Below are 21,941 nucleotides of genomic sequence, written 5' to 3' on the forward strand. Positions count from 1 at the left end.
CTACCCTCAGTGATGGGTAACTGGAGCTCCTAACCTGGCCCTCATGGTTTAGAGGGCCATACTCTGATCTTCCTCTGGCCTCCTCGGAACCCCTGTATAGAAGAATCCACACGGCCAAAGACACATGCCCAGGTAGAACACATAGAATTTCCTGGCTAAAAAGCCCTAACACTGTTTCCAGGGCCTGCTTGAGATACTTCTACTGGTCACTTTTCCTGAGGGTCAGTAAGCACATCCTTAGGCCCAAGGGATGGCCAAAGGGTGGAAGTTGAATAAAGGAAGAGTAGGCTGTGAAACAGGATTCTTCAGTTGCACTCCTGAGTGAACAGATGGAGAATTTTAGCAAAGAACCAAATGGAAGTCCTAGAACTGAAAAGTACAGTATCTGTTGTTGTTTGTTCGGTTTTTTTTGGCCGTGCCATGCGGCCTGTGGGATCTTAGTTCCCAGACCAGGGACTGAACCTGTGCCCCCTGCAGTGGAAGTGCAGAGTCTTAACCACTGGACTGCCAGGGAAGTCCTGAAAAGTACAATATCTGAAATGAAAGTTATACTGAATGGATGTAACAGAACACTGGAGCCTATAAAAGGAGAGTCTGTATACTTGAAGACAGATCAACAGGAATCACCCCATCTGAAGAACAGAAAGGAAGAAAACAAGAACAACTAAAAACCACCCTTAGTTATCTGAGTGACAATATCGAGTGGTTACACATATGTGTAAGTGGAGGTCTGAAAGGAGGGAATAGAGATGCTGGGGTGGAAAAAAATTTAAAGAAATAATGGAAAAAAAAATTCCCAAATTTGGGAGAAACTATCAATTTACAGATCCAAGCTCAGTGAACCCAAAGCCAGATAAATACAATGAAAACACCTAGGTACAAAACAGTCAAGCTGCTGAAAACCAAACATAAAAGAAAAAGAGAGGGTGCCCATAGATCAGCACTGTCCAACAGAACTTTTTGTAATGATGGAAATGTTCTACTTCTACACTGCCCAATCTAGTAACCACAGCCATGTGAACATTTGAAATGTGGCTGATGCAACTGAGGAAATGAATTTTTTATTTTATTTAATTTTAATTAATTTCAATTTATATAGCCATAAGTGGCTAGTGGCTATCATACTGAACAGTGTAGCTAAGGAGCCTTATGAGATATTAACCCATCATAATATGTGCACTTCACTGATTCAAACAAACAGTAATAATAAAAACAAACAAAAGTTTAAGATATGGAGATAATTAGAAACTTGAGAACTGACTGGATATTTGATGTTAATGAATTCTTGTTAATTTTTTAATGTGCACATAGTTATTGTGGTTACGTTTTTAATAAGACACCATCTGTTTTAAACATATATATTGAAATACTTACAGATGAAATGATATATATGTCTAAGATTGGCGTCAAAACAATATGCTGTGGACAGGGGTATATATGAAACAATATTAACTATGGGTTGATAATTATTGAAGCTAGATGATGGGCATACAGGGACTCATTACACTATTTTGTTTACTTTTGTAGAGTTAAAAATTTTCCATAAAATGTTTTTAGAAAGTAGAGCAAAAGGAGAAAGAGATGGAAAATAGAATAAAAAAAGGGAGATCGGTCCAGGAGGGTCAACATTCAAATAGCAAGACTTCCAATAAGAGAGACAGAGAAAATGGAGGGAGATCTATAAAAAAGAAAAACTCCCAGAACTGAAGGATACAAGTCTCTACATTGAAAGAGCCCAAAAAGTACCTAGTAAAATGGGTGAAAAGAGACACACACACCATGGGCTTCCTTGGTGGCGCAGTGGTTAAGAATCCGCCTGCCAATGCAGGGGACATGGGTTCGAGCCCTGGTCCAGGAAGATCCCACATACCGCAGAGCAACTAAGCTCCTGCGCCACAACTACTGAGCCTGCGCTCTAGAGCCCGTGAGCCACAACTACTGAGCCCACGTGCCACAACTACTGAAGTCCGCACGCCTAGAGCCCGTGCTCTGCAACGAGAAGCCACAGCAATGAGAAGCCCACGCACTGCAACAAAGAGCAGCCCTCGCTTGCCGCAACTAGAGAAAGCCCACACGCAGCAACGAAGACCCAACGCAGCCAAAATTAAATAAATAAATTAAAAAAAAAAAAAAAAGACACACACACCAAGGCACATCACTGTGAAATTTCAGAACATGGAGGATAAAGAAAGGATCGTGCAAGCTTTCACTGAGAAAGAACATGGCACAGAAAAGGATCAAGAATCAGAATGGCTTCATACTAGGAAGCAAATTATTTTCCTAACCTAGAATGATATACAGAAACCATCAGACCAGTATGAAGATAAAAAAGACATTTTAAAACATGTGAAGTCTCAAAAACTTTATTCTCTACATACCTATTCTTAGGAAGCTACTAGAGGATGTTTTTCATCAAAATGAAGGAGTAAAACAAGGAAAGAAAAATACAATAGGAGACCCAACATACCAGACAGGTGAAGGAAATGAATCCCCAGGGCTATTATGAAGGGAGATCCCAGGATGACAGTTCCAGGTGTTGAAGGAAGTCAGTTCAGACTGACGCAGTCAAAAGACTCCAAAAGGAGACTTTAAGAACGTGAAACCGATTAAGACTATTTTGAAGGGTCTGATCTCACTGCAATTTGGGAATGAATTAGTTAACACACAAAATGAAACAAACAGGAACGGCCAAGCGGTGCCAGGCCAGGTGGGTACGTCCGTCGGTCCTGCTGTGCCCTCGCCGGAGACCAGCCCTGGAGGCGGCCCGGGCCCGTCCCTGTGGCCGGCACCATGAAGCAGGAGTCGGCAGCCCAGAACACCCCGCCCCCCCAGGACGACGGCGGCCCCCAAGCGCTGTGGATTTCCGGGTACGGCTCCCTGGTGTGGAGGCCCGACTTCACCTACAGCGACAGCTGTGTGGGCTTCATGCACCGCTACAGCCGCCACCTCTGGGAGGGAGACACCTTCCATCGGGGCAGCGATAAGATGCCTGGTCGTGTGGTGACCCTCCCTGAAGATCGTGAGGGCTGCACTTGGGGTGTGGCGTACCAGGTGCAAGGTGAGCAGGTCAATGAGGCCCTGAAGTACTTGAACGTGTGGGAGGCAGTGCTTGGCGGCTATGATACCAAGGAGGTCACCTTCTGCCCTCAAGATGCCCCTGACCAACCACTCAAGGCACTGGCCTACGTGGCCACCCTGCAGAACCCTGGTTACCTGGGCCCTGCGCCTGAGGAGGCCATTGCTACGCAGATCCTGTCCTGCCGAGGCTTCTCTGGCCACAGCCTTGAGTACTTGCTGCGCCTGGAAGACTTCAGGCAGCTCTGTGGGCCCCAGGCACAGGACGAGCACCTGACAGCCATCGTGGATGCTGCAGGCACCAAGCTGCCCTGCTTCTGCCCCACTGAGCAGGCTTTGGCACTGGTCTGAGGGGCTGAGCCCCTACATGGACACAGGGGCCAGGTCCCCACTCCAGTGCACACAGACAGACTTGATATAGCTGGAGCCCACTGAGAACACTTGGTGGGCCGACTGGGGCCTCTCTCAAGCCCCTGCCTGTCTGCCAGCCCCCAGATCTCCTACCTGACACTGACTTACTACTTGAAACTTTATTTATTGCACCATGTTGGTGTGGTGGGCAGGGTGGGGGGCCTGCCCTAGATATAGGGGCCCTGCTGAGCGGTGCCCCACCCCAGGCGCCTGGTGCCTGACCAGATTCCCCCCAGTGCTGCTGCTATCCTCATACTACCCAGGCCTCCACCTCCCCAGGGAGCCTCCAAGAGCCTTGACCCTCTGCCCCCGACTCCAGACCAACCATTCCCTAGCCCCAGAAACAACACCCGTCAAAGGTCCCAGCCTGCTGGTGAGGGTAGGAGGGAGTGAGGAGAGGGGGCCCTACAAGAACTGAGGCCCCTGCCAGCCCTGCTCATCCCCCAGGTCCCCAGGGCAGAGCTGGATCTGGAGGCCAGACACAGCTGCTAGGCTGGGCCTAGGCCTCTTACCCATTTGGCTTTGTTTCCCTGTCCTTCTGTCTGTCTGTCTGGGTCACTCCTGTCTGTTTGTTGGTCTATTCCTGGGAAGCTCATCACTATAGGTCCTGGCACCTTCCCAGTCTGTCCCATACTATAATCCATAAACTGATCTCATTAAAAAGAAAAAAAAAATTAAACAAATAAAAAGACAGGTATTAATGGGTAAATATCTAATTACTTATAAAAAATTTTATGGAGAAAAAAATAATCACACTATATAGCTCAGCTATGAGGAGTATATATAATCATAATAACATAAACAATGAACACTGATTAAAGCAAATTCTAAGACAGCTCTATCAGGAAAATAGGAGGATTGGAAATATGTATGTAGATGGCGGCCATAAGTGGGGAGAGAAGGCTGGGGACTGGGTTTTTCTTAGCTAACTATAGAACTAGTTGACTCTAAACTGTATTTTTATAATCCCGATAAAATTAAAACTTGAAAGAATGGTGCTATCCATGTTCTCACAAGAGTTTACAGCCTGGTGAAAAAGGAGGCCAAGCAGCTGTGAGAACACTACAGCATCTATACAAAGATTGGGATGAACACGTGTTATATCATTGTTCTACTGTCTTTTTGCAGACACTGACTTGAAGAAGCAGTCACCTGCCAGGTATCAAGTTTGAAGGAGTATATTGGGAAAATGTTTCTAAGCAACTGACACAGATGAAATGAAAAACAAGGATATCAAAGTCAGAGAAAACTCAGAGAAAATTCATTTAGACATTTGTTAAGGTTTTTGTTTTATTTAAATAGAGGGAATCAATTCTCTTTTTTTTTAAGGAATATAATTATATGATATAAATAAACTCAAGAGAGGCTCCCAACGGGGGCAAGCTAAGCTTTACTTTGTGTAATATTGATAAGCTGAATTCACAAAGGCTTTTACGACCAACATTATTAGTACAGTAGAAAAAATTTTCTAGGTTCAAATTTCTAGTAGGTATCTAAGGTATAACCTATTTTACATTTTAAGAGGGAACAGTGTCTTTCAATAATGTTTCAAAAAGACTATAAGCCAATAAGTAGTTTGATGATGTTTTTAATGAAAAGTTTTTGTACTAAATGTTACATTACAGTTTTGGCGGCTAGGTTTGATTTATCCGTCCTATGTTGATATCAAATTAGCCAAAATAGCTACAACCCACACTGCTTTCAAAATTTCATTTCCTAAACCCCCATTTTTTCTTTCCTGATTTTATGGTCTGGAGTACTAGAAAAGTACTAATTTTTCCTGCATGAGCTCTTGAATTTAAACATTATGTTTGCATAACATTTAAATGCCAATCAATCTTTACCTGGCTTTATCTGGATCTTTATGGTCTAAGATTGTTGAAGTTAAGATCTGATTCTTTTTGTTCATACTAGGACAAGAGCAGAATGGAAGCTGAAATCTAAAGTAGCCTACCACTTTAAGCTTGTCATTAGTTTCACCTTGCACTAGCAGACATTAAATAGAGCTGCTCATAGGGGGAAAAAAAACTTCACCTCTTTTCAAGTTTTTGCTTATCTTCTCCATTGGGCAATGCCAATTAATGAGAAAATAGCCATTATTATGACATCCTTGCAAGAAAAGAATCCATGGGGAAAACATGGAGAATCAATAGTTGACTACAGATGGAAATTTTGTCTTCCCTAGAGAAGCTGAACTGCTTTATTACATTCTGCTTAGATAGAAAATTTTTAAGATTGTTTTTTATAATGTCACGTTTGTGAAAATGAAAACTTGCTAGTCCTAATATCATATCAATACTTTTGAGGGAGGGGTTTGGACTAAGATTCAATTTCTTTTATGAGGGTTCCTATTTGGGATGTTCATTTCACTGAATGTGAAATGCAAATGCAAATAAGGAAGTAAACGGACATTTATTTATTTACTGTTTCCTTTTGGTTTTAAGAGTAGGAAAGTTGCCCTCATTTCTGTGACCCAAATTCCCTTTCCTAATTCTAAAGTAAAGCATTCTCGCACCCATGCTGACTGTCCTCAAATATTTGGCTTGAGGCTCTGTGGGCCAACAAGAGGTTAGATTTCAATGAAAAGAGAGGAGATGTAAATTTGGGTTAGTTAGTTTCTTTTAGGATTCTGTGCTGGAAAAGCCCCTTAACACATTAGTCTCATTATAGCAACACAGCCAATTCCTTCTGCACAGAAATCCTTGTTTTGTTCTTCTAGACTGAGCCAAGTTATATTGTGACTCACTCATCGTCACTCTAAATCATTACACCCTTTGCTGAGAAAGAAGCAGTCAACTGCTGAGGCAGCAAGGTAGTTAGTCAACTGGCAAGCAGGCTTGGTGCGCTGGTATTTAAACTATTGGAGAATGTTACTTTTAACTCTAAGTAATTTTATTGTTGATGTCTCACCATAAGTACTAGTATCCCACACTGGTATTTCCAGGAGATTGAGCAATGGGATCCCACCTGTCTTGATTGGAAAGTGGAAGGTTGATATTTTTTGCTCATCATTTAAAACATATCTTATAGTCTCATTCATACTATTCTATCATTTCAAGTTCTCGATAGAAGGGGATACCAATCCTCTTTGTTGCATCTTCTGACTGTCAGTCACAGTGCATCTTTCCCTCGTTTTTTTTTTTTGGTTAAATTGTGAGCTGACTTTCAGTAGAGATTTTCTTCTCATACGGGAGTCCTGATGGCCTTAAAGTTCAAAACCATTGCAAAAAGGCCGTTTTGCATTTGCTTCTGCCAGGTACCCTGGGTTTCACCAGTTCTGGTCCAATTTTACATTAATTTACTGGTTTGGAGAATTCTTCACATACACAGTATAAATTCAGGCCCTGGATTTCTCACAAGAGGTCGCCCAGAACCCAGGTCAAAGAGAACTCTCTCATCACTTGCCCCTTTGGAAATGTTTTTCTCGTTCCCCTTTCATTGAGGGACTTGCCCTTCCAGGGTCTCAGCTTTGTGCAGGGATCAGTTACAGTTCCCCATCTCAGGTCAGCCCAAGGTGGTCTCTTCTGTCTTTGTGAGCATTAAAACCCTCAACTTCTTGGGCTTATATCTGTATTTTATCCCTTGAGGGTTGCTACAGCTTCAGCTTACATGCTTACTACTCTGCCTTCATGTTGCTTGAACCCCAAAAGGCTTATATTTCAAAGAGAAATTCAAAGTGGTGAAAACAAAATGATACTCTAAGCTAGGACCTTAAGCATTCTAAAAATTCAGTATTTTCAAGATGGAGAGGCTCTTATAAACTTGATAAAGTTCTGAGCTCCTCTAAGATGCTGCTACACTCACCACACACTTATCATATTTAAATCCAGATAACCCAACTATTTATGGCTGTGTGTTCAAAGATGACCTCCACACAGCTCTACTGAAATCTATTCTTGTGACATTCAAATTCTCTATGAAAGTCTTAAGAAAAAAAAAAAGTTTGTACGTAACACCTTGAAACGTTTGTTTGTTGAGTAAAAAGAAAATAACTCCGTGCCAATGCGTGACTTTTGTGTGTATTTTTAATGAAAAATAAAAGTCTTCTCCACAGATTTATTTCAAACCCTATTCCATGACCAAATCTAATATAAGAAAGAGAGGGGTTGCTTTACAGATAAAATTGGCAAGATATAAACCTGTACCCCCCGAGTGAAGTAAAAGTCTAACCTGCAGGTTGTTCAGAGGCTCCATCTTCATGACTGGGCCCAAGGTGTTGAGAGGCAGGGAGACGTCAATGCTCTGGTTTGGCATCAGTGGTGTGTGGATGGCCAGAGGAGTGCTGGGGATGACACCAAAGCTAGGAGAGAGGATGAAGAAATCCCAGAGGTTAATCAGGAGGCAGCATTTAGCCACGTCTTTAGGTTTCAATGGCTCTTTACTCCATTTGAAGGAAACATAAGGAATAGCAGGCACTAAAGTGCCCAATTCTAATTTGCTGTAACACTAGTTACAACATAACCTCTTTTTTCCATTAAAAAGATTTGAGGAAGGAGAAAACATTCACAAGTACAGAACTGGTTTGCTAATGCTTTGATTCTGAAAGTTTCTTGTGTTTATCATGCCACTAGAGGGACAGGTTTGATAAGCATCTTTTTTAAATACATCTTTCTTTAGATAATCTTTGGGAGAAAGAACACTTAAGAATACCCACCCTGTAAAGCATAATGATTTTATTGCACTTGCTTGATAACCTGCCTGATCAGACCAGAGGATGATTTACTGGTAACTCTCATTTTCTTTCTTCTTTATTTACTTACACAGGATACAATCATTGGGAAAGAGCCAGTCTAAGTAAAGCAGAGTTGATTGGCTTAAACATTCCAAACAACACCCCAAAGGATAAGTTGTAGACTCAAATCTGGCCACTTTCTTCACCTAAGGCAGGCAGTGAGTACCCACCAGTTTGACTTCTCAGAGAAGCCTGCCTAATAATAATACAAGAATAGTAAAGAGATGGGAAAAGCCTCAGTCTGAAGTTACAAAAAAACCCAAAAATATATGAGGGAAGACAGACATGTCTTACGTCTCAGAAACATAAGAATACAATTTTAAAAAGATGGAGCAGAAAGGGAAAAGTAGGCCCTTAGGTATAACAAATAAACAACTTAATGATATAAATTTATAATGAATTTATGTTCTAATGTGCCTCAGGAAGGAAGATGGGATTTTATTATTTATAAAATAATTATTGAGTTTATATAGGTAGTATCAATTTCAAGAGTCACAGACTAGCAGAAGAAACATTTTCCTTTTGGTAGATAAACTACACTTTAGAGTCCCAAATGTAATAAAGAAATGATTTTGAGTAGACACATCACTCATTTTGGTATCAACATTTATGGGTCAAAAAACCCTTTTGCCCTTTTTATCTTGCTCTCATGATTTATCTATGTGGAAAACCATAAGGAATCTAAAAAAAGGCTACTAGAACTAATAAGTAAGTTTAATGAAGTTTTAAGATACAAGTTCAATGTACAAAAATCAGATGTATTTCTATATACTAGCAACAACCAAAAACTAAAATATGCTACTTACTATAACATCAAAACTATAAAGCACTTAAATGTGACTAAAGATGTGCAAGATCTGTACACGAAAAATTATAAAACACTGCAGAGAGAAGTTAAAGACGACCTAGATAAATGGGGAGATATGCTATGCTAATGGATTAGAAGACTCAATATTGTTTGATGCCAATTCTCCCTCAAGCTGATCTGCACATTCACTGCACTCTCAAGCAAAATTCCAGCAGGCAAAAGACCTAGAATTGCCAAAACAATTTTTGAAAAAGAACATACATAGTAGGAGGGTTTATACTATCTGACTTCAAGACTTACTACGGAAAAAAAAGTTTACTTTGACTCTTACTTTACACATATTATCTCACCAAAATTACCTCAAAATGAATTCTAAAAGGTAAAGGTAGGAGCTAAATCTATTAACACTTCTATTAAAAAACATTTTAAAAAATTGTAACTGTGGGTCAGGCAAAGATTTGTTAAACAGAACACAAAAAGCAAAAGACATAAAAAGGAAAAAATTGTAAAGTAAACTTTATTTAAATAAAAAACTTGTGCTTCCCTGGCGGCGCAGTGGTTAAGAATCCGCCTCCCAGTGCAGGGAACACGGGTTTGAGCCCTGGTCCGATGAGATCCCACATGCTGCGGAGCAACTAAGCCCGTGCGCCACAACTACTGAGCCTGCACTCTAGAGCCTGAGAGCCACAACTACTGAGCCCACATGCCACAACTACTGAAGCCCGAGCGCCTAGAGCCCGTGCTCCGCAACAAGAGAAGCCCGCGCACCTCAACGAAGAGTAGCAGCCCCTGCTCACGGCAACTAGAGAAAGCTGGCACACAGCAACGAAGACCCCATGCAGCCAAAAAAAAAAAAAAAAACAGTGTATATGTGTCAATCGCAATCTCCCTAAAAAAAATAAATAAATAAAACAAAAAATAAAAAACTTGTTCTTTGAAAAACACTGTTAAGAAAATAAAGGCAAGCCACAAACTGGGAGAAAATATTTGCAAGACATATCTGACAAAGGACTTGTATCCAGAATATATAAAAAACTTTATTACTCGATAATAAGACAATCAATTAAAAAGAAAAAAAGAAAAAGGAACGATCTGAGCAGATACTTCACCAAAGAAGATATAAGAATGGTCAATAAGATTATGAAAAGAATGCTCAATATCACTAGTCATTAGGGAAATTCAAGTTAAAATGAGATACTACTATACATGTATAAGCATGGCTGGCATTGGTAAGAATATGGAACAGCTGGAACATTCACACTTATTACCATATGACCCAGCAATACCACTGCTAGGTATTTATCCAGGAAAAATGAAAACATATATCCACACAAAGACCTGTACGTGAATGTTCACAGGCGCTTTAGTCATAAAAGATAAAACTGGAAACAACCCCCAGTTCCACCAACTGGTGAAAGTGTAAACAAATCATGGTATAAGCATCGATGGAGTACTACTCAATAAAACAGAACAGACTGTTGAAACATCTCAAAGCGTTATGCTAAGTGAAAGAAATCAAATGCAAAAGACTCCATACTATGTGATTTCATTTACAAAACATTATAGAAAAGGTATGATTATAATGGCAAAGACAGTTTTCTTATTCTATATGGATGAGTTTTCCCAGCAAAATTCCCTAGGGCCTCCAGTGTTGAAGCTGACCACGGAACAGATGTGCAAGAGCCTCCGCTCACTCTACATCAGGCATCTGCCAACACGAGAGTTTTTACCCACTGCTAAAAGGAACACTCTCTTGTTGGACACAAAGTACACTGCTGTCTCAGGATCGAGCTGGGGAACTCAGATTTCTTACCTATTCTTGTTAAACTGAATTGCAAAGTCTGTCATGTGCTGCAGAGCTTTGTTGGTGAAGTTCATTTCCATATAGATGTGCCCTTGGCGGTGAGTAAACGTTCCCGAAATCTCCAGGCCCTTAGCCTTTACTGCAGGCAGCCAGACCTGAAACACAGTATAAAGCCCAATGAAACCAGACAGGACGCTTCTGAATAAAGATGAAATTAAGATTTCACTTCCTTAGGCAACTAAGGTGATTTTTATACCATAAATACCAAGTCAAATGCAAAAGGCTCTGGATAAAGTCATATTTGCTGAATTTTGAGATCATTCTCAACTATTTAAGAACCCAAAAAAACCCACCAAAAATCAAAAAACAAACAAAAAAAACCCCCAACCAAACAAAACAAAAACCCAACCCAAAACCAAAGCCAAAAACAAACAAAAAAAGAAAAACAAACCCCAAAATAGTCTCTGGGTAACCATGGCGAAAGGAGAAATTCCAATGAGCATAACATGGGGTTTCTTTGGTTAGTAGCTTTGGTAAAAGTCTTAAAAGGGAAAAAACTGATCTAATGAAAATCGCATGTTTACAATATTTGAAGACTTTTAAAAATCACTACCAAATTCCTTATCAGTAATCTGTTAAGGGCAAGGACCATGTCTTATTTATATTTTTAACCTTTGTTATAGTCTCTGGGAAATAGTTAAGTATTCAGATGTCGTTTAAGTAATCTGAATGCTTATTCTCTCTATATAATTCATTCGTGACCCACCTCTTGCCCCAGAATCTGTGATACTCCTGGACTGTACCAGTTTATATATATATATAAAAAAAAACCAACAGGAATTCATGAACTGTCCTGACTAAAGACAGAATGCCCATTAGTCACTGGGTGGCTAGTAAACAAGAGAATATACTCAACCACATTACAGGAAAAAAAGGAAAAAGAAAAGAAGAAAATGACACTATTTAATAGTACAAGATACTATTTTTCATCTATCAGAGGGTCAAAAATTCAAAAAGTCAGTAATACTCAATGAAGGAGAATATAAGGAATCTGGCACTATTACATTCTGCTTTGGAGAATATAATTTGATGTCACCTTTTTGGAGGGTAAGTTGGTAATGTCTTTTTTTAAAAAAATAATTTATTGTTTTATTTTTGTCTGCGTTGGGTCTTAGTTGCAGCACACAGGATCTTCGTTGCGGCACGCAGGATCTTTTTGTTCCTGCATGGGCTCTTCTCTGTGGCACGTGGGCTTCTGTCTAGTTGTGGTGTGTGGATTTCTCTCTCTCGTTGTGGCGCACAGGCTCCAGAGCGCATGGGCTCTGTAGTTTGTGGCACATGGGCTCTCTAGTTGAGGCGCGCAGGCTCAGTAGTTGTTGCATGCAGGCTTAGTAGTTGTGGTGCGTGGGATTAGTTGCCCGGTGGCATATGGGATCTTAGTTCCCCAACCAAGGATCGAACCTGCGACCCCTGCATTGGAAGGCGGATTCTTTACCACTTGACCACCGGGGAAGTCCCTGTAATGTCTATTTTTAAATGCTTAAATGATCAAGCACATTCCAAGTTTATCCTATAGATATGCTTACAAAAATATACCATGATACACGTAAACAAGAATGTTCATGGTAACATCATAATAACAAAAAAGGGGGCGGGGATAGGACTAGATGAATAACCTAAATGTCCATCACCAGGAGAAAGATTAAATATGTTGTGGTACACATCAATAAAGTGGATACAGCCATTCAAAAGACTGTGGTAGAGAAAAAACAAGGTGCAAAACAGTATATCCCACTGAGAGTATTTAAAGGATAGAAACATACAGGTATATGCATGATCTTTTTTTCTTCTGAGAGGACACAGAAGAAAGTTAATAGTGGCTACTTATGGGGAAGTGGGGACAGAAGGAAACTTAATTTTCCACCTGATCTTTCAACATTATTTAAATTTGTCATTTCTAGGTATTACTATAATGTTAGTAAACAAGTACGTTAGATAACCTCTTAATCAATTAAAAGTCTGTGGGGATAATATCCAACGCAGTAACCTTACAACAAAGCTACTAAGTTGTGCCAAAACACTATAGATCAGTTTTGAATCATATTTCTGGTTACTCTATGTAATGGGTGTGTACACAAAGACAAGACTCCTGGGATGGACAACTGGTTTACTATCTGCAGCAGGGATTCCCCACACTGAGCTGGATGAGCAGGCAGAGAATTCAGAAAGCAACCAGGCATGCTGCCCCTCAGAAAGGCAAAATTAAAAGAAACCTAGCTTAGCCTGGAAGGCACTATTCCCAAGGGCCGAAATATGCTTCACTTACAAGGAGTTTCCCCTTCCCCTTTTGAATTTCAATCTGAGCATGACATCAAGTGAGGCTGAGACTAGAGGGACACCAATGACACGAAGCTAAATCAAAACTCTAAAAAGGTGTAGTAAAATGCATGACAACCAAATCTGAGCAATGGCACTCTAGAATCCATATGCAGTACCAATGGAAAAAGGAGAGTGGAAAGAATGCAAAGAAAAATGTTACTTCTCTATTATGTCTTTTTCCTCCTGCTGTTGCTCTGTATATCAGATCTACACTAGACTGACTTCAGTGTTGACAAGCTAGGCAATATTTCTAAACTAGAGAACAAAACCTAAATACTTAGTATTTCCAATTTTAAGTCTAATTATACAAATGGTTAATAAGGACGCTATGGTGCTTCTTATTGCTAGGTTTGAGGCCGTCTTTCATTTTCCTCGTAAATCCTCTAGAAAAAGAGCCCCAACCTTGGATTTATTATCAGTGAGAGTAACACAAATGTCAGATGCTAAATAATTTAGGTCCTGTCCACTAAGAAAGTGTTGTTTTACTTACAGCCTTAGGAGCCACATATCCACCAGGTGCCATGCCTATCCCCGTGGAGAGTTCAAACAGGTCATTCAGACCACTGCTGACCACAGCAGGAGTAGGTGAAGGAGCAAAGGTTGCAGGCACTGATGACGGGATGAAGGATTGTCCCACCTGCAGGGAATAAAAGGGAAGGGGAGCAGGGAGATCAAGAAGAACTGATTAACAGTCCTTAAAATGTTGCTATATATTTTAATAGTATTGATAAATCAATAAGAACACACCATAATTACAGTATTCTTAGGCGTTTAATTCATATATTCTTTGTCCTTCAAATCATCATGGTTATTTTTCATCATTGAAAAGATACACACACTCTTTAGAAGTTCTATCAAGAGAGTAATCAGTAGGATCAGGAACACAGTGATCCAAAGTTTTTTGTTTGTTTCCAATTTTAGCTTCCATGATTCTGTGCAAAAGGCCTACAGGTACCCTAATGAAGGGGGAATCTGTTTCTACAGAAAGAAGGAGAAGCATCCAACTTAGACAGCAGTTCCATTTCCACTTGGGCCCAGGCAAGTCTTATTTCCCCATTTAGGCATAAATATCTAGTAGGAAACTCTCCTGGGGGAGATGGATACTCACACCCCCCTAACTCACGTACGAGGAGAGTCTCAATCTGAGTCCAGCTGATGCTCAAGCTCTTTCTAGACGACAGAAGAGAAAAGAGTATTCTCTCGTCAAGATGGGAGGTTCCATTTCCTTTAGCCCTTTAATGTCAGGAAGACAAAGAACTCTGTAGACACCAGAGCGCCAATCCCTAAAGAGACCCCTACACCACATGTGGTGTATGGTCCCAAAGATTCCAAGTAACCCTACGCTACTTTCTACTCTTCACACACTGCTACAGAGGTTCTGGTGTACAGGGCTAGATAGCAGCGGTGGCTGGTCTGAGAACGTGTGCATAGGAAAGGCATCATACAGGGGGCAGTGCATCCCATGGTGAAAAAAACCGATGGCACTTACTGCCGGACTTCCTCCAATGCCCCCGCCAAGGTCACTGCCAAGCTGAAAGAGAGAAAGGAGAGAGAGGAGAGAAAGGTAGAGTTCATTTAGCTAAGTACTAGATGCCCATATAGAATCTGTAAATTGCTCTACCAAGTTGCGGGGAATACATGCTATTCAACTTGACTCCCAAAGCCTAAAGAAATTCTAGATTGCAAAGAAATATAACCTAGGGGAACTGAGTAGGGGAAGTGATGGTGTGTGGGAGTTTTGAGAAAACGTGGAAAGAAAATGGAGCTGGAACATCTCAGGGATGTTTCAGATCCAGTCTTTCCACTGGGGTACATAGGCACAAACCCAAACAGGATTTAAAGAGTTTACATATTCCAAGAAGCTATATCTCTAAGTCGTAATGTTCTGAATATGTTTATTTTTTCTTTAAAAGGAAATTTAAGGGGGGGAAAAAAAAAGAAAAACTAAAATGTGTTTTGAACTACAAAACTTGCCACCCCACTGAGAAAGTGGGAACCAAACCAGTAGTGAGCTGCAATTTCAAGCTTCAAAAATTATAGCTTGAACAAGAGTGATTTTTAGAGTTTAGAACTTTCCTAAGAAAGCAAACGGCTGGGTTAGGAAGATATCCTCTCTGGGTAGGAAATGCGAAGGCATGCAATTCTTCAAATCTCTCCCACAGTCAATACAGCTAAGGAGAAATGCTGTGATTTATCTGGAGTAGATCATTTAAAAGGATGCTAACTATTGGAGAATTAGACTAACGCAATTAGCTAGGTGACAGGAAAATAATTCCACATGGTCTTACTTCTGCCTCTTTTTCCCGTCAGGGCTCTGATATAATTCACCCTGAATTCCAGGACAAAAGCATTAAAGAACTGAAGCTGAAAATAGCTAGCATGAAAAAACATAAAACATATATACCCACAACTAATGGTGCTATTCAGAAAGCAAACAATACGTTTTTGTGCTACGATTCTATACTGCTACTTCCCTAGCTCTCACTGTGCCTCTAACATTCCCCTCTGAATCACCAAATGCCTTGTCTGCTTTACAAAACACTGTTTCCTTTATTGTCTGTCATTTAGTGGTAGAAACTTGGAGAGCTCTAGGCTGTGGTTGTGTTAAAAAAAAAAAAATTGTATTTGTCTTCAGGATTTGAGAGAGGGGATTTATTACCTTCTCAATGGACAGATATATAAAACTGGGTTGCCAAAATCTCAAAAATAATATATATACTGAAAAATAATGGGACTTATTTCCACCATGACAGAACAAAAACCCCAGGCAGGTGTTTCATAACTGGCATGAATAAGCATGTTCTGCACTAAGCTACAGAATACTCCAAACCTCAAAGAACCAACATTTACAAAGTCTGGTTCCTGAAGACTATTTACTGGTTGGACGTGGGGCGGGAAATCACAGGCGTACAGATAAAAAGGTCATCACAACCAAGAATTCGAATAACTGGAAAAGAATGACAGCAAATAGAAAAGATATTACACACCTACCTTCTCCCTGTTTCTAGAATAACACACATCCATAGCATGACATCTGAAAAGCATGAAATTCCTTTTATTCAAACACACACTCACATTTGCTGGACATAAGGTACTATGGGGACTATAAAGATGCCGGGCGATGAGGGGAAAACATAGATGAACAAGATCCAGGCTTTGCAAACTGGCAAAAAAACAAAACACGAATGCAAAAACCATACAGAATATACTAAAGCAAAAAAAGAAAGTTCTGAATAGAAGAGCCTCCTTTTGGCTGAAGGATAATGAAAAGAAGTTTCAAAGACATGGCAGTGTGAAATTATAGAATGCAAAAATGGGGGAGGTTATTTCTCAAATAGCCTGAACAAAGGCTGAAGAAGTAGGAATAAAAGCATGATCAAGAAGGATGAGTAGGGACTTCCCTGGTGGTCCAGTGGCTAAGACTCCATGCTCCCAATGCAGGGGATCCAGGTTCGATCCCTGGTCAGGGAACTAGATCCCGCATGCCGCAACTAAGAGTTTGCATGCTGCAACTAAAGATCTCACACACCGCAACTAAAAGATTCCCTCATGCCGCAACGAAGATCCCACATGCCACAACAAAGATCCCGCATGTGGCAATGAAGATCTTGTGTAGCCAAATAAATAAATAAATAAATATATATATATATATATATTTTTTTTTTTAAAAAAAAGAAGAAGAATGAGTAGTCTAATTAGACTGGAGCACAGGGTAGATGTGTGTTAAAAAAAAAAAAAGTCACAGAAAATAAGTTTGCAAAGGCAAACTGATTATGGTTAAGTCTTTAGTTTTCAATTCCTCCATCACAAAAACCTGGAGGTTTCTTAGAGTAAGACTCAATCTTTCTAAGATTACTAATAACTACTTCAATTGTGTTCTATTAGCTATGGTTTTCAACCTTAGATACACAATGGAATAAACCACCTGCGTGTGTATAACTGTGGAGGGGAAGGGGATTTTTAAAAGTACTGATGCCCGAGTCTCAATCCCAGCCATAGTGATTTAATTGTTCTGAGTTGTAGCCTGGACATCAGAATTTTAAAAAGCTGCCCTAGTGATTCTAATGTACAGACAAGGTTGAAAACCATTGCCTTAGAGAATTAACTATGATCTGGAATCAGACAAGAATATATGTTCAGGAATTACTTTGGAGCTAACTCCTGAACTGAAAAGGAAGCTAGAACTTAAGCAGAAAGAAAACCCCTTTTATTTATTTTTTATAAATAAATAAATTTATTTATTTATTTTTGGCTGCGTTGGGTCTTCGTTGTGGTGTGCAGGCTTCTCATTGTGGTGGCTTCTCTTGTTGTGAAGCACGAGCTCTAGACACACGGGCTCTAGACACACGGGCTCTAGGCACACGGGCTCTAGAGCGCAGGCTCAGTAGTTGTGGCGCACGGGCTTAGTTGCTCTGCGGTATGTGGGATCTTCCTGGGCCAGGGCTCGAACCTGTGTCCCCTGCATTGGCAGGAGGATTCTTAACCACTGTGCCACCAGGGAAGTCCAAGAAAAACCCTTTCTAAGGAAGGGAATGATGCAGAATGTCTCTTGTCATCTTGTCCTGATGCTGGTTTTGATTTAGTTTTATGACTTTCTGATGGGCTTATATATCCTCCCCCCAGCCACTCTCCTCCCTTCTGGCCTATCTCACAACTGAAGCTTGAAAGAGATGGAATTCTTTATGGACCTTGCTGGCACTCGATGGCAAGAAAGAAAAAACACACTGGAAGAGAAATGGCAGTATTATCAAATATGCTACATTCAATAAAAGGCATTGAGAAAAGGCACTCACTAGTGGTGTTATTTCCAAAGGAAATAAAGCCCATTTATAGCCCTTATTTTCTTAGATTTCATTCTTATTATATTTGAGTATTATATGAATATTATCTTAGCTGGACAGGATCTAAATGTACTCCCCCCACTCCTCCCCACCTTGCTGCTTGTCAATTTTATTCAAAAACATGTAAGAGAAACTGAAAAGTAATTCTGATACTCCTTTGTTTATGTTCAGCTTATCAAATACAACTCAGCTGCAACCCAGAATCAAGAACTCTTGATCTTACAGAGACAGAATCCAAAGGGTGTTAGAGACATGTAGCCAGAAATATAAAGGTTCACATAACTGTGCTATGTCCAGAGAGCAAAAGGAAAGGACAATTTCAATATGTTTTCTAACTAGCAAAACTATAGCTTACTCAGACTTTATTCAGCATCTTTCCTTTTGACTGAAAAGTTTCTAAGGGAGGTTATCATCTTCCTCTCTGAAAATATGACACAGGTGACAGCACAGTGTTGGGCAAGAGTAACTAACAGGGAGATGTCAGCAAGGATGGGAGCCAATTCCCCAGTGAGGGCCTCTCCTATCTACAGCGACAAGCAGGATGATGCAGATACTAATCGAGGAGGCGGGGGGAAGGCTAGAAAGCTGAACAAAACACAGCAATGTCGTTGTCATGTTGGTCTGAACTAGCCACTAACCATTTCAGTTCGGTTGCTGATATCATCTGGAGTCAGACAAGAGTCATCTGTTTGGTAATACTTACTCATCAGGTAGAGTACAAAATCAGTCAAACTGGACTTGTAAAAATTCAGTGATATCTGTTATCCAGTAAGTTGGGAGAGGTGAGTGAAAAGTGCCAGAGGCATAAGGCATGGCTTTAATCTCAGTCTTAGGTGTCTAAATACTGTGTACGTTTTAAGTGTCTTTTGGAGCTGTCCATTTCCCGTTATTCCCAGGACTGCCTTAATGAGGCTGCTATTTTCTCCATGAAGGAAATAATGTCAACTACAGACCAACTAAATCAGGATACAGGAAGATGAAGGAGAGGTGCCAATTTCAGGAAAAGAACACTTCAAATGCTGAAAATTGAGCAGAATTTTCCTAAAGGTCCATAGCTGATACCCAAGTCTAAAATTTCTGCTAGTGGTAAAGCTTCCCCAGCCCCCAATCTAAATCACATTAAATGGCACTAAGAATAACATTAACATTTGGCTACCGCCACAGAGTGGGTGCTTTATCATGCCTGAAGTAGTACTGAAGTAGGCTCAGTTCATGTTGAACTACAAAATAATGTGTCGCTGCACTGTTCATTCAGTAATTGGATGGAAAGTAGTGATTTCATGGTGACTTATTTTATGGGCTAAAGGGATTTCAGCACGGTTGCATGAGCTCTGCTGCAGAACCAGGTTGAGTCGAAAGTTTGAGAGCTGAGTCTGCATACCAAAAGGAAATACCTTCATCCAATGGCAACATGCTACAAAAGCAGAAGTACAGAGGTTCTGTAAGGGACCAAGTCTGCCTGACTCCAAGAAAAGGAAAAGTCTTGACATGGCCACCAAGCAGACCAAAAACAAAACAAGAACAAAAAAAAAAAACCCACATGGGATTTCCCTGGTGGCGCAGTGGTTAAGAATCCGCCTGCCAACGCAGGGGACACGGGTTCAATCCCTGGTCCGGGAAGATCCCACATGCCATGGAGTAACTAAGCGCGTGTGCCACAACTACTGAGCCTGCGCTCTACAGCCCGCGAGCTACAACTACTGAGCCCAAGTGCCACAACTACTGAAGCCCGCAAGCCTAGAGCCCGTGCTCCGCAACAAGAGAAGCCACCGCAGTGAGAAGCCCGCGTACCACAACAAAGAGTAGCCCCCACTCGCCACAACTAGAGAAAGTCCCTGCGCAGCAACGAAGACCCAACGCAGCCAAAAATAAACAAACAAGTAAAAATAAAATTAAATGCAAAACCCCAAAACCCCCACAAATGTTCACAATCACTGCTCTGGGTCAGCCCCTTTGAGGTCCATCTGACCAGTCTAAAATATACCTGTCTGCTTCTGAAACTGGAGCTGAGTATCTGAAGACATTCTCTTAATTAGAGGTGTAGATCTTAAGCTCACACATTTCTTTACTCCTGTCTAGAATTATCACCTCCTTTATTTGACACTTTCCAGAACTGATTTAATTGAAGGGAGTCTAAGGAATGCTTCAGGTCATATAGCTTACCGATAGCTCTGCTAGTCAGGAGTCAAAACAGAATGATGTAAAAATAGTACACAATGATTCCCATCACAAACAAAACTTATACCAAAATCCTACTGGTGTCAAAAACATCAGCCTGTGTTTTTCCTATTAGTTTTTAGATTTTAGAAGGCACACACTATCTCCTAGGTAAAAGTATGGTTTTCTAGCTGTTGGGCTACAAATTTTAATTTAATCTTCAAAGAGCTATTTAGAAAAGCACCATAAAATATAACTAATCAAACTGGTGAAAGAATCTGTAACCATGCAAAAGCTATTAGACAAACTCATGGTGAGAATAGATTTGATGTGGAATAGCATAAATGAGTTGAGATCATACAAAATCATCAGAAGACTCCTTAACTTGAAGGAAAAAAAGTCTTACATCAACAGAAAAATAGGGAGATATAATAGATTACTTCCTGAGATGGGACAGGGAATAGAACGTGACAGAAAGTCCTTAGAATGGCCACTACTGGTCTCTTAGTTCAGATATAACTCAATGTTCAATGCAGTAAAAATCCACAGGAGAAGCTCCGCATCCTGTCTCATTTTCCTTTGCAGTAATTACTACCTATGTATTTGTTTGTCATTCGTCTCCCCTCACTAGAATGTATGTTTGTAAGGACTCACCACAACTATATTCCCAGCACACAGAATAGAGCCTGACAAGGAATAAGCACTCAAATATTTACTGAGTGAATGAATTTCCATATAAGCACCACTATGGCAGTATTATTTCTTGGGGAGACAATTTGGAAATGAATCATTTTATTGGTGAAAATTATCACAAAATGGACAGAAGGCTGACAAAATTGTTTCCCCAACTGACCTAGAGCACCATATCTGCATCAACACTGCCAACACATATGAATACAACCAATTGGGGGAAAAATGACCCCACCCCCTCCGTTCCCACCCCAAGGCCAAAGCTCTTTCTAGAAAGGAAATGTATTGTCTGAGTGCTTTTTTTTTTTTTTTTTAAGTCTCATTTCCCTTTATTTATTTATTTATTTATTTATCTGTGGTTGTGTTGGGTCTTTGTTTCTGTGCGAGGGCTTTCCCTAGTTGCGGCAAGCGGGGGCCACTCTTCATCGCAGTGCGCGGGCCTCTCACTATCGCGGCCTCTCGTTGCTGAGCACAGGCTCCAGACGCGCAGGCTCAGTAATTGTGGCTCACGGGCCTAGCTGCTCCGCGGCATGTGGGATCTTCCCAGACCAGGGCTCGAACCCGTGTCCCCTGCATTGGCAGGCAGATTCTCAACCACTGCGCCACCAGGGAAGCCCCCTGTCTGAGTGCTTTTGATTGCCAGTTTTCAGCACAAGAATGTCCTGTGCATCATTTATTTGCCTTGAAAGTACTTGCTTTATATCACAATTCACCACCAAATAGATGGGAACACAGGATTTTGTGGCTCTACTTGAAAGCAATCTTATTCCTTTTGCAGTCCAGATAGTTGTATAAACTTATCCAATCCCTCTCCTCATTAATGAATAAACTTCTAAAGTCTTTCTCAAACTTTCAAGTGCCTCCTAATGATAAGCTAGCCCAAACTCACACACAGGGCATCTGGGAGGTATAGCATGGAGAGGCCAAGGTCAAACAAGCCTTGTGTTTTATCTTAAACATTCATGCAATTTTACATTCTAAGCCTTAATACAGTGTGTTTACATTCCTTACCATCAAGTAAGACTGACACTGCAAGATGATGAA

At 40.6% G+C, this 21,941-nt stretch overlaps 1 protein-coding gene and 1 pseudogene across 5 annotated transcripts in view; one reads left to right on the plus strand and one right to left on the minus strand.

Annotated features, from left to right (window-relative positions):
* The window catches only part of AP2B1 (adaptor related protein complex 2 subunit beta 1), a 118,107-nt gene that overhangs the window by 28,980 nt on the left and 67,186 nt on the right, over positions 1-21,941 (minus strand). For 3 of the 4 annotated variants that reach the window (XM_082439964.1, XM_082439963.1, XM_082439965.1), the window contains exons 15-18: positions 14,699-14,740; positions 13,700-13,846; positions 10,840-10,985; positions 7,657-7,786 (exon numbers count right to left, since the gene is read on the minus strand). In XM_082439964.1, coding sequence (XP_082296090.1) covers positions 7,657-7,786; positions 10,840-10,985; positions 13,700-13,846; positions 14,699-14,740 — 465 coding nt within the window. The remainder of the gene's footprint in view (positions 1-7,656; positions 7,787-10,839; positions 10,986-13,699; positions 13,847-14,698; positions 14,741-21,941) is intronic. The other variant, XM_082439966.1, reaches the window with a different exon arrangement.
* LOC309649740 (glutathione-specific gamma-glutamylcyclotransferase 1 pseudogene) lies at positions 2,136-7,647 on the plus strand (annotated as a pseudogene). Its single transcript has one exon. The product of its transcript is annotated as a glutathione-specific gamma-glutamylcyclotransferase 1 pseudogene (transcript).

This window comes from Balaenoptera physalus (genome assembly GCF_965194825.1).
Source record: "Balaenoptera physalus genome assembly, chromosome: 20".
Classification (NCBI taxonomy): domain Eukaryota; kingdom Metazoa; phylum Chordata; class Mammalia; order Artiodactyla; family Balaenopteridae; genus Balaenoptera; species Balaenoptera physalus.